General features: G+C 31.7%; 1 protein-coding gene across 1 annotated transcript in view; it reads left to right on the top strand.

Moving 5' to 3' along the window:
* The window catches only part of ADGB (androglobin), a 259,554-nt gene that overhangs the window by 62,188 nt on the left and 182,987 nt on the right, over nt 1-14,379 (top strand). Inside the window, exons 6-8 of the mRNA XM_074264682.1 lie at nt 4,975-5,114; nt 6,807-6,893; nt 11,175-11,536. Coding sequence (XP_074120783.1) covers nt 4,975-5,114; nt 6,807-6,893; nt 11,175-11,536 — 589 coding nt within the window. The remainder of the gene's footprint in view (nt 1-4,974; nt 5,115-6,806; nt 6,894-11,174; nt 11,537-14,379) is intronic.

The raw sequence follows: 14,379 nt of genomic DNA, 5'->3' as shown, positions 1-14,379 counted from the left end.
CACAAGAACATTTCACAATGCAGAGAGGAGTAAAAGATAAAACCAATTTGTAGAAAGCTTTATCCAACCCAAGTAAGTAAGATCATTCCAAGTGCATTCAAGAATTTAAATGGAACAAGCACTACAAGTAATATAAATTGAAAAAAACATGAAGCATTTTAATAATTTTTTCTTTACAATGGAATGGAAACAATATGCTTTATCAAAATTCCTATAAGAGAGTGAAAAATAGCACTAAAAATCAGAGTGAGAAAATAGATAAGACCAAGTCTATATAAGGGACATATATAATGAAAGGAATATTATTTTGAGGGTATTGAGGGTCATATATATAAGTTATCTAAAGGAAGGAAAGATACCAAAAGTGTGGAAGCAGTTTTAGACCTTATTAATACTAAAAAGTAGTAGGCAGAACATCAGTAATTATCTACCTATATGCCTAGGCTTCCATTTGTGAAAAAAAATATTGTAACCTACAAACAAATTGAGGGAATTTTCAGTAGGTATATTTTTAGAGAACTATCAGTTTTTGTGTTTATTGTTTTTAATTAAGAAAAGCACCTGTTTTCTTATTATAAAAAAAACACTACCTTAAAAGTTTTTTTTAACAAGAAGACAATGTATGTGTATGCGTGTACACACATACATACACATATATGTATATAGAAGAAAAATAAGAATAAAAGGGATTTTAAGTAATTATGTGATAGAAAAAGAAGTTATATTGGTTATGTGGCAAGAATGAAAGGTGACAAGTGAAGAGCCTGAAGAAACTCTACTATTCCCTTCACAATATCAAGAGAAATTGAGGAAGGTCTCTAGCTGGACCCTGTGTGGTGGACTTTTTGGAGGACATATCCAAGACATGTATAAGACACACCCAATAAACAGGCAAGGATAGACTGTAACTGCATTGTTATAGGGGGACCAGCATTTAATATCAGATACTCACTTAAATATTAAAATACGTGACACTTAACAAGTATTATTGTAGCTTTTTATTTACAAGATATGCCTGGGTGATTTTTCAGCATTGACAATCGCCAAACCTTTTGTTCCAACTTTTCTCCTCCTTCCTCCCACTCCTTCCCCAGATGGCAGGTTGACCAATACATGTTAAATATGTTAAAGTATAAGTTAAATACAATATATGTATACATGTCCATACAGTTATTTTGCTGTACAAAAAGAATCAGACTTTGAAATAGTGTACCATTAACCTGTGAAGGAAATAAAAATGCAGGCAGACAAAAATAGAGGGACTGGGAATTCTATGTAGTGGTTCATAGTCATCTCCCAAGTTCTATTGCTGGGTGTAGTTGGTTCCAGTCATTACTGCTCTGTTGGAACTGATTTGGTTCATCTCATTGTTGAAGGAGAGCCATGTTCATCAGAATTGATCCTCATATAGTATTGTTGTCAAAATATATAATGATCTCCTGGTTCTGCTCATTTCACGCAGCATCAGTTCATGTAAGTCTCTCCAGTTAACAAGTGTTTTTTTGATTTTCATTGCACTTTACCTCTATTATATCATTTGAGCTTCACAACAAATCCTGAGAGATATATCTTCTAGGTATTATTATCCACATTTTATAAAGGAAGAAACTAAAAGGCCTAAAATGATTTGCCAAAATTTGAATCCAGGCAGCATGATATCATGGATTCTATGTTGGATATGAAATCAGGAAGACTGAGTTCAAATCCATCCCTCTAACACTTATATTTGTACCCATGGATGAGTCATAACCTCTGTAGGCTTTAGTTTTCCCCCTAAATGAAAGGGGTTGGGCTAGATGAGTTGAAAAATTCTTTCCAGTTCTAAATTTATTATCCTAAGATCTATAAATTCTTCTGCTCAAAGTTCAGGACTGTTATCACCTACTAGTTACTTTTAGTTCCTTGTGTTTAGTTCATGCTTGTTCTTTTCTGTGGTATCTGAGTCAGTAGCTGAATGGAAGTTCTTTCCCCTCAACCACACCACACTTTCTTTATGTATCTGTGGCAGAAGTAGATATACTTGAAGTCTAGACTGGCAAGCACCTTTTGGATTTGCCCTGAATGAGTCTTTGCATAGAGGTTCAATGGAAGCCATACTTGACCAGTGTCTCCTAAAGTTATTTTAATGTTTAAAAGTTATTAAAAGGAAATAGTATAGTAGAAGTTATCTATTCTGTGACTGTAGAGGACAGATTCAAGGCTGAACATTTGGTCTTTTTTATTGGCATAATTGGGAGGGATTGTCCTTTGTTGCTGGAGGGAGCCCTTCATTAGGGAACTATCTGCTATTTCTTATTGTGGACAGCCTATTAATATTAAGTTGGGCCATCAGTACATATATCTTGGATAAACACCATGGATAGACAATTTCCTGGAGCCATCATTAAATAGAGTGAAGGTAAGTTTAGATTGCATTTAAAAATTATGCAATACTTTTTGATAACTCCAAGCTTCCCCTTGAAGCTGAAATCTGTCTTTTAAATATTAATCTTATGATACTCAATAACAACAACTCTTGGAACAACATAAAATTATGACATATTATAAAAATATGTAAAATTATGTAAGAAAGTAGTCTCTGGGTAGTGTAAATGGGTTATGAGATTTACTATCAATGGTGACATATATAGTAGGCTTAGCATAGTATCTTACAAGATACAAATAGCTTAAAAAGAGGCCAGCTAGCTATATAGTAAGAGTGAGGAGTAACAGTTGGATAGCCCAAATGGTTACTTTTAATAAAAACCTAAAGGAAAACGTGTTGAATAAATTCTCTTATGGAGTTTGTGATAAGATATGAATAAAAGTTGAACAGAATGAGAAGGCATGAATTCATTGTGATTTATGTCATGGAGGGATTATTCACATTGATGCTAGAGGTCCATGAAACAGATAAATAAAAAGGTTAAGTATTTTTAAATTAAAGTATTAAAATATTGAATTCCCTCAGGATTTAATTCTTTTTGATAGGGTCTCTGTAATAATTTAGTTTCCCAGCGACATTTTCATAATGTGTTTTCTTTTGATATTTCTCCAATAAGGGAAGATAAGATGACATGATCCCTCTATATTCTTACAAGTGTGCTGTGAATGCAGTTGTTTTGACTGTTTTAGTTTGGATATAGCTAGTACCCCAAAAGTGGCTTAAGATAAATCTATTATGGCTTACTTCCATTAATGAAAAGCTGCTGATCAGTGATAGTACTGGCTAGAATTCTCTCTTAAGGACCAGGCCTTAAACCAAAAAGGATATGGTTTTAATTGACCACCAGTAGGTCCAATGCCAAGCCCCATTTGCTCCTTTTTTTGGGGTCCTATTAGGCTCAGATTGAATGTAAATAGCAATCATTTCTGCTTTGGCCAGAAACCCTGAGAGTCTTCCCCTCCCAGATTCATTCATTCATTCATTTACTTATTTATTTAGATTTTTTTTTTTTTTTGACCTAAGTGAAAGAGGAGATTCTTTGCTTCAATTAGTACCTGGCCTTAATCACTGAATGAGTGCAGCTCCAATCAAACTGAGACCTGTTGAAGATTTTAGTTTAAAACAGCCAAAGTCTCCCACTGCATTCAGAGCCATCCCTAGTCAAGGACAAATGACAACAAATATATCACAGCACTTCTTATGTGCTTTTCATGCACTATTTTGTATTTGTGTGCCAAATTTATCTCTCTTTATCATAAATTTTTGGAGCTGTATTTTTTTTATTCTATGTATCCCTACAGTATTTTCTTTAGTTCTTTTTATATTATAACCTCACAATAAATGAATTATAATATATGCAGCATGAATTACAGCAGAGTAGTGCAAAGAACATTGTATCCAGTGATTAGGAGATTTTAGTTCAGGTTCTGACCTTGACATTGATTGGTGCCAGCATATTTGTCACTTAACTCATAAGTTAAAGCATAATTTCAACACTTGCTACAGTTACCTACAAAAAAATTAAGGTCATCATAAAAACGCTTATATCCTCCCTTGAATGTTGTTAGACGGGTTTAGATATAAATTTAAAAATATTGGTAAGATCATAGATTTGGAACTGGAAAGGAACTAAGTAGTTATCATGTCCAACCCCCTCATTTTACATGTGAGATAACTGAGGCACAGAGAGGTTGTAATTTGTTAATTTAATACGTTTTGAGGTGAGATTTAAACCCTGATATTTCTGGATTTACTTCAGTGTTCTATCCAGCTATGTCATGCTGCCTCTAATTTAGGAAACACAAATATTTGAACTTTATTTTATGATAAGAGTGGCATTGAACCAAAACAGAATGAGAAAAAAAGATGTAGTTGATCAAATTTGAATTTTAAAATTAGCAAAAGTAGTTATTAGGCTCTTTAGATAATACCTATACTTATCATTTAGTAGCACAATGTTTTGGTTGCGCTCTATTTACCTAAAGTAAATGAACACAGTTGATTTTTTAAAGCAAAGGTTCTGTTTTGTTTTAAAAATTTCAAACATAGCAGAAAAGATTTGATCATTGTAGAATGAGATAAAACTGCAAACTAATAATGTCTTTTTTATTGACAAAAAGGATTAATGACATTTAAAATTTGTGTTTTTTTATTTTGTAATACCCTTGTAGTGATGTTTGTTCCCTTTACACTCACATCCACCTCCAGCCCTGACTATATTTTGAATATACACAGAGCAAAATTTCAATTTCTGAACAATTTGAAATTCTCAAGAGAAGTGAAGATAGATATCACTATCTCATTTTCCAGATGCAGGTACCTGTAATAGCCATTTTATTAATAGTAGTTAAAATTGGCCATTACATTTTAATGATAATATTCTTTGTATCATGAATATAAAAGAGCTTTTAAAAATCTAAGTCTAGTAATTAATTTTGCCAGTATTAAATATCTGATTAAAATAATTAGAAATTCTTGGTTGTACTTCTATCATAGATGCTGACTTTTAAAATTTTCATTAAATGCTTAAAATTTCTTTTTATTTTTAGGGTTGTTGGAGAAAGATAACAGTTGATGATACCTTACCATTTGATGAAGACAATAGGTTATTACTTCCAGCTACAAATTTTGACATTGAACTTTGGCCAATGATATTAACTAAAGGCATCATTAAGCTCACAAACATTGAGTATGTTGAAGAAGAAAGCTATTAATTATTTCCATAAAAAACAAATCAAAAATTCACATTGTTTTTTTTTTTGGGGGGGGCAAGGCAATTGTGGTTAAGTGATTTTTTTCAGGGTCATGTATCTGGTAAGTGTCAAGTATCTAAAGCTGGATTTGAACTCTGGTCCTACTGATTCCGGGCTCCACTGGCTCTATTCACTATGCCACCTAGCTGGCCCCCCTAATCCAGTTTTAATGGCATATAAATACTTAATTATTTCTGAAATGACTAAAAATGATATATAATAGCTTTAGAGGCCTAATGTGAAACTGAACTTCATAAGGACAATTATTAAGACAAATTTTCAAAGTAAAGTTAAAAAAAAAAAAAGTAAAAATGTAAAAAAAAAAAAAAAAAAGTAAAACCAAACTCCTTAGAAGTATTTCATTTCCTTTTGAGAAGCACATTGAGGATTTTGATTTCAATTTTTGTTGCCAAACAATAACAATATAACATTCTGATAGTTGATTGCTCTAGGGAATGATCCTTCATTTCCTACCTTTAGCATTCTGGTCTGTAGCTTCTAGAATCCCATAATTCACATGTTGACTTAACTCATCATCAAATAAATGACCTGTAAAATTGTAGTGATACTTTGATGTGTTACTTTTGTATGTCAAAATAATATATAGGTGTTTTCTGAGCATAAAAAAATAAAGTTCCTTTTATTCCACTTAGGAGGTGAAGACTCAGGTGAGGTTTGGCAAGTTTTATAAAAAGTCTTTTAGTAGCCTGTTAATATTTCCAGTAATTTGTAATGTTTTGGGTATGCATAAAATTTTTTTGGAGAAAACATATTTTGTTTCTCACTGATAGGGAATAGAGTTGTAATTTTGTTATTTTAGGGAGCTGCCTCTACTAATTCAGATTGGCATTTCTGTAACATAAACACTTAAGAATATTGCATAGTACATTGAGAGATTAACTGATTTATTCAAAGGTCACAGAATCAGTATGGGTCAGGAATTGTACTTGAGCCCACATCTTACTGACTACATGACTTCTTTATGGTGGTTCTTCTTATTTATATAATTTCATTTTTTTCATATTCAGTTAATATTCCAATTTCCTGAAACGGATTTAGCCAGATCAAGTTTTAAAATTTAAAGCAGTAAAATTTGAATACTATTGCCATACATGTAAAAGTTTAGTTATTGTGAGCATTTCAGAGTCATCTCAACAATAAATCTATTTAAAATATTGTTACTCTTTAATTTGAAATCATGCCAAAAGAAACTTTAGCACTTTTTTATACTTTAAATTTTTTTTTTGCTGAAGAAAAATAAAGGAGCTGGCATTCTTCCTGAAATTTTGTGAGTTTCTCACCCTGTTTTTTAGGGTTTATGATAATTTGGATATTTTCATAATAGTGTATTAATTGGCAAAATTGTATATTATTGAGACTCTCTGAAGCTTATAATTTATTTAAATAATTTATACTTTTATACATATATAAATATATTATAAATTTTATATTACAAAATTTTAATATAATATTTATATAATTATAACTTATAATTAATATGGACATTATACAATTTTCATATTACATTTAGGATAGGATTATTTAATAGTGACTTCTTGTTCCTAAAAAACTTGTCAAGTTTTGATATTTTAATAATGTGAACAAACTTGTTGACTTTTCTTTTCTAGTATTCATATGGCTGACCAAAGAGAATTAGGAGAATTCACCGTTCTTCATGCACTCACAGGATGGTTACCTGAGGTCATTCCTGTCCGGTAAATTTATCAAGTTAATAACTTATCTTTTCTTGAAATTTGAAATAAAAGGTTTAAGACTAAAATTAGAGAAAAGTGTCAACTAGTCAGTCAACCAGCATTTGTTAAACATCTACTATGTATCAGCCAAGACTGTATAATATTTTAAGAACTTATAAAAATTCCTTGAGAAATTTAATGTAAAGGTTTCTGATTTCATATATTATAACACAGTTACTAAATGCTAATGCTAAATAGCTAAGACAATAGTAATTATTTAATAAAAGAAGCACTTCCTTGTTTTATTTTCACATTTAATAAACTCAATTTGCTTCAACACAGAGACCAAAAAAACACATTTGTAAGTGGACTACACTTAGTCAACATTCCCTTCATCCCCCATCTCAATACAGTATGCAGCAATATTTTTTTTCTTTCCTCTCAGGAGCCAGGGCATCATGACCAGACCTATACTATATAAATATTTTTTCCATTGTTTCCATACCCATGCTTAGCCAGTCTGTTTCTTTCTATGCCTTTGGCACAGACTAGAGTATTGATTTATACACCATTTCTTTCCCATTTCTCCTTATATTTTAATTTTCTCCATGCTTGGTGTGTGTCCCCATTCTATGTGTTTTTTATTTTGTAATACACTTGTAGTGATGTTTGTTCCCTTTACACTCATATCCACCTCCAGCCCTGACTATATTTTGAATATACACAGAGCAAAATTTCAATTTCTGAGCAATTTGAAATTCTCAAGAGAAGTAAAGATAGATATCACTATCTCATTTTCCAGAAGCAGGTACCTGTAATAGCCATCTTATTAATAGTAGTTAAAATTGGCCATTACATTTTAATGATAATATCTGTTCTTTTGAGAATCTCTTTCTCTCAAGAAATGAGCATGCCTACCAAATCAGAGGATATATTCTATGTTTTCTGGGTGATATCATCTATAGCTCAGCTATTTAAACTATGGGTTATAACCCTATATGGGATCTCATAATTGATTGTGAGGGGTCATGAAATTATGATTTTTAGCAGTAAATGTTTAATGTATATACCTATTTTAAATACCTATTTTAATTGGGGGTAATATAAACATTTCTCAAGAAAAAAAGGGGTCATGAATAGAAAAAGTTTAAGAAACCCTCATCTATAGAAATTTCCACCAATAAGCTAGGATTACTCAGTCAGATGCATTGTGGAAAGTGTGCTTCATAATATATTTTTAGAACATTTGAACCACTTAATAGCTTTATAAGATGTGAATTAGCTTGATATTTTTTCCCTCTTCAAAGCCCATATAATGATTGGTTCCCACATCTTTTGTCATTTTTCTTAATTCAGGGGGTGGTAATTCTGAGGTTAAAATGGTAGATTGGACTAAATTGTGTAAGATCTAGAATGACAGGTTTAGGATTTTATTTGGTATACAAGGTGGGATTGTAAAGATTTAAGAGTTAAGTGGTAAAATTGTAAAAGATGGTAATAGATGATATCTTGAATATTAATTTGGTATTGCTCAAGTCCTGTATTAACAGGAGAGTCATATATAATTTATCCTGGACTTTTGCTTTCTCCCCAGATCCTTACCTTGAGATAGGATGGGTATGTGTTTCTCCCCCTAAGAATTTGGATTTTATTTCTGAGACAAGAAGGAGTCTAAAGAAATTTACATGGCCAGTAGTTTAAGAAGATAATTTTGGCTAAGTGGCACTGTGGCTAGAGCATTGGGCCTGGAGTTAGAAATCTGGCCTCAGGCAATTACTAGCAGTGTGACCTTGACCAAATCATCTAAACCTGTTTGCCTAAATTTACTATTTGTATATGATATTATAATATACTTTGAGAACCCTAGATTAGCAATTACAAAACTACTTGAAATAGCTATCAACTTTATCAAAGTTGCAGGATATAAGATAAACCTACATAAATAATTAGCATTTCTTTATATGACTAACAAAGCTCAGCAATAAGAATTAGAGAAATTCCATTAAAATAACTGTAAACAAATATAAAATATTTAGGAATCTACCTGTCAAGACATACCCAGAAATTATATGAACACAAAATATGAAATAGTTTTCATATAAATAAAGTCAGATCTAAACAACTAGAAAAATATCAATTGCTCATGTGTGTGGGCCAAGTCAATATAATGAAAATGACAATTCTACCTAAATTAACTTTTTTTCCCCCCTGAGCCTATTGGGGTTAAGTGACTTGCCTAGGATCACACAGCTAGAAAGTGTTGTGTCTGAGACCAGATTTGAACTCAGATCCTCCTGACTTCAGGGATGGTACTCTATCCACTGCACCACCTTGCTGCCCCTTAGCTTACTTATTCAATGCCATACTAATAAACTTACCAAAAATAATTTTATCAAGCTAAAAAAGAATAACACAAAATTTATCTGGAAGAGCAAAAGGTCAATTATGTGAAGGGAATTAATGAAAAAAAAAACACAAAGGAAGGTGGCCTAGCAAGACCAAACTATATTGTAAATTAGTTACCATCAAAACTATCTGGTATTGGCTAAGAAGCAGAGAGTTATATCACTGGAATAAATTAGGTAGACAAGACATAGTAGTCAATGACAAAAGTAAGCTAGTGTTTGACAAACTCTAAAACTACAGCTTTTGGTTTTAGAACTCACTATTTAACAAAAACTGCTGGGAAGATTGAAAACAATAGGACATAAACTAGGCATAGATCAACCTTTACATCCATATACCAAGATAAGATCTCATTGGATGCATGATTCAGATGTAAAAGGCAACACTATAAGCAAATTAGAAGAGCAAGGAATGATCTATCTGTCAGACCTATTGGGGTCTTGAAACATTGATAAGTTTCCTTCAATTTCTTTTTCTTCTTTTATTGCTACTTTTCTAGTATTATATTAAATAATAGTGATGATAATGGTCATCCTTGCTTCATCCCTGATCTTATTGGGAAGGCTTCTAGATTTTCCCCATTATAGAAAGTGCTTGCTGATGGTTTTAGATAGAGACTGCTTATCATTTTAAGAAATGCTTCCTTTTTCCTATGCTCTTTAATGTTTTAATTAGGAATAGGTATTGTATTTTATCAAAAGTTTTTTCAGTATCTATTGAGGTAATCATGATTACTCTTGGTTTTCTTACTGATATTGTCAGTTATGTTGATGGTTTTCCTAATATTGAATCCAACCCTGAATTCCTGCAATAACACACACACACACACACACATACATGCACACGCACACACACACACACACACACACACACACACACACACACACACACCTGCATATTATATAGTAACATGAGGTAGGGCCCAAAGTTCTTTACTTTTGAAACTGATGACTCTTACTACTACCATCTATCCACCTATAAAGACTGAATTCTTAAAGATTTGTGTTATATAGACTTGGATTTTCTCTTCTACTCATCTCTATTGCAAACTTAATGAATGGACTGAGTGGAGATGTTGCTATTGGTGATCAATTCCAAATGAGAAACATATTTTCTCTCTCATTCCTTTCCCTTATTGGTAGATTGGTCTTTGAGGGTAGGTATTGAGCACAAATGTCACTTGTACATATCATTGCCTCTGTATTTTAGGCCTCCACCTCAAAAGACTCAATTAAAACAATAGAATTTTCACTGGGACAAAAGAGTTGAATCCAATGACTTTTTAAAAATCAATAGCACTTTAATGGAAATCATTTGGTTATTTTAAATATAATCAATGGTTTGACTGCATATAGGTTTTTTTGATTAAAACACATACAGGGTATGTAAACATTATCTAGATTTTTTTTTAAATAACAATTAGTTTCAGTCAATTTTCCCACTATATTTAGGCCTATTGCAAAGCATAATAAATTGTGAACTCCTTGAAGGCAGGGACTGTGTTTCATATTTCACTGAAACTCCAATGCTTTGCATAATACTTGGCACATAGTAAACAATTAATAAATGTTTATTGACTTCTTGGCTATGAAATAATATAACATGATAGCTAATCTGATTAGCTTAATGATATATGAGTTGGCATCTTGAGAATCATTATGAAATTAATAATTATTAAAATTGATGAATATGTTATTTCAAAAAACCTACTTAAAATACTTTCTTTTTCATTCTGAGTGCTAATATAAAAATAAGGATTCAATAAATATTAAACAGCTACAACGATACTTGAAACAATAACATTTGTAAGACTGACTTTGCTAGCAAGTATACTTTATATGAAGAGAAAAAAGCTTTATTTAAAAAAATATTAAAGTTGATTTATTTATTTTTAAGCCAAGAATATTTGAACAAAATTTGGCAGTTCTTGAAAGAAATTTTGCCGGAGTTTAAACTGACTGAAGAGAGCAGTTCTGAAAAACTATCAGATTCGAAATCAAAAGATGGAAAAGATTCCAAGGATGGAAAAAATGGAAAAGATGAAAGAGGTGGAAAAGAAGGGAAAGAAGAAAAAGGTGGAAAAAATGGAAAAGAAGAGAAAGGAGGAAAAAATGGAAGAGAAGAAAAAAGTGGGAAAAATGGAAGAGAAGAAAGAAGTGGAAAAAATGGAAAAGAGGGAAAAGAAGAAAAAGGTGGAAAAGATGGAAAAGAAGGCAAAAGTGAAAGTGCACAGAGCAAAGGTGATAAATCTGGAAAAGGTAGGCAATTATTTTAAAATATTAAAGTCTCTAGATGTTGTTTTCAGATTTCTTATTGATTGTTCAGTTAAATAGCTGATAATTTATTGACTTTCATATGCATAGGAATGCTATTAAATAAAAACACCCAATAAATGTAAATAGGAAAGATCCATGCCACAATCTAAATTTTGTTTTGTGATGTGTTCCTGTTTTGCCCTTGAAGAAAACTTGGGGGGGGGGTGGGAAACTCATCACCATACTTCTCCAGATTTTTAATATAAAATTTCTGGTCTTTGTATAATAATAAGACATTAGAATACAATTTCATCTGATACATTTTTTAAATGTACTACCTGTATGAAGGGGGAATAAAGAAGAAAAGCAAATATTGTAAAAAAACAAATATTTTGTATCAGACAAATATTTACTCAGGAGAAAAAAATTGGCTTTATTATCAAATTATTAGGAAAGAATTTCACATTTGGAAAAAAAAAGTAAAAACAATAAACAAAAGCAAAAGAAAAGGTAAAGGTAAAGTTCTAGTTCTACAGCTTTCTAAGTAGATTTAATTTTTAAAAGGAGGAACAATATGGAAAAGTCAGTTATATGTCATAGTGTCAGTCATAATGCTAGCTGTAACTGTAATATGCTAGGCCTCTAATGAATATAAATTCACATGTGGGATTAAATAATAGTATTAATAGAATAATATATATTTTAGATAAACTTAGCTATGTTGTAAAACTTGTTCAATGTTTTATACAGTTTTGGGAAAGTTTACGATTTGAAAAATACCCAGAAAGTTTTAGCATTCTCTTTTCCATTTTCTGTGGGGCAGTTAGATGGCCCCATGGACAGACAGAGTGCTGGGTGTGGAGTCTGGAAAAATTCACTTCCCAGAGTTCAGATCCAGCCTCAGACACTTACTGGCCATATGACCATGTGCAAGTTACTTAATCTTTTTGTCTCAGTTCCTCATCTGAAAAAAGGAATTGATAAGGAAATGACAAACCACACCATTGTTTTCACCAAGAATATCCCAAATGGTGTCTTTCCTAAAAAAAAAAACAACAAATGGCTATCAACCCATATTTATTTATTTTTATGTCTTCAAAAATACTTCAAAAACAATTCATTTTACTATCCACTAATTGGTTTTGAAAATGAGTAAAATACAGATAAGATTTCTGACACATAAATATTTTTGTTTCCATTTTAAAGCTTTTCAGTTCCCCACTGTTTAAAATAATAGAACTGCTTTTGTTTCTAACATTATATGGCAAATTCCTGTATTAAATTAAAATCATTAGATTTAAGTAAGAATTCTTTTGGGGAGTGATAGAAGGTTTTAAATGAAGTAATTTTTAGCTCCAAAGTTACTGTGTGTGTGTGTGTGTGTGTGTGTGTGTGTGTGTGTGTGTGTGTGTGATTACTCACTGGATTTCTTTTAACATTTTTATTAAATATTTCCAAATTATATGTAAAAATAATTATTAACATTTATTTTTAATTCCAAATTCTTTCCTTTCCTCCTGCTTCATCCTCCTTGAGAAGGAAAGCAATTTGATATTGATTATATATATTTCAACATTTGCCAAATTGTCAAAAAAAAGCCAAAATAAAACAAAAAGCCCTAGGAAAAATAAAGAAAGTTAAAAATATGTTTCAATCTTCATTTGGTACTCATTAGTTTTCTCTTTGTAGGCAGATAGCATTTTTCATTATAGCTTTTTTTATTATAGCTTTTTATTTGCAAGATATATGCACGGGTAATTTTTCAGTATTGACAATTGCAAAACCTTTTGTTCCAACTTTTCCCCTCCTTTCCCCCATGCCTTCTCCCCGATGGCAGGTTGACCAATACATGTTAAATATGTTAAAATATAAGTTAAATACAATGTATATCTACATGTCTATACAGTTATTTTGCTGTACAAAAAGAATTGGACTTTAAAATAGTGTACAATTAGCCTGTGAAGGAAATAAAAAATTCAGGCAGACAAAGATAGAGGGATTGGGAATTCTATGTAGTGGTTCATAGTCAATTCCCAGAGTTCTTTCACTGTGTAGCTGGTTCAGTTCATTACTGCTCTATTGAAACTGATTTGATTCATCTCATTGTTGGAGAGGGCCATGTTCATCATATAGTATTGTTGTTGAAGTATATAATGATCTCCTGGTCTTGCTCATTTTACTCAGCATCAGTTCATGTAAGTCACTCCAGGCCTTTCTGAAATCATCCTGCTGGTCATTTCTTACAGAACAATACTATTCATAATATCCGTATACCACAATTTATTCAGCATCCACTCAGTTTCCAGTTTCTGGCCACTACAAAGAGGGCTGCCACAAACATTCTTGCATATACAGGTCCCTTTCCCTTCTTTAAAATCTCTTTGGGATATAAGCCCAGGAGTAATACTGCTGGATCAAAGGGTGTACACAGTTTGATAACTTTTTGAACATAGTTCCAAACTGCTCTCCAGAATGGTTCAATCTGTTCACAACTCCACCAACAATTATCAGTGTCCCAGTTTTCCCACATCCCCTCCAACTTTCTGCATTATCTTTCTCTGTCATTCTAGTCAATGTTTTCCTAGTTTACTTCCCTTCTAATCTTGTCTGCATTCGTTTTGTTTGTATAAAAATTTTTCAATTTGATATAATCAGAATTTTCTCTTTTGTGATCAATAATGATCTCTAGTTCTTTGGTCATAAATTCCTTCCTCTTCCATAGGTCTGAGAGGTAAACTATCCTATATTCTTCTAATTTATTTATAATCTCATTCTTTATGCCTAGGTCATGAACCTATTTTGACTTTACCTTGGTGTATGGTGTTAAGTGTGGGTCAATGGCTTGT

The sequence above is a fragment of the Sminthopsis crassicaudata genome, chromosome 4, assembly GCF_048593235.1.
Source record: "Sminthopsis crassicaudata isolate SCR6 chromosome 4, ASM4859323v1, whole genome shotgun sequence".
Taxonomy (NCBI): domain Eukaryota; kingdom Metazoa; phylum Chordata; class Mammalia; order Dasyuromorphia; family Dasyuridae; genus Sminthopsis; species Sminthopsis crassicaudata.
Note: the sequence above shows the minus strand (reverse complement) of the source record. Positions and strands in the feature narration are given on the sequence as shown.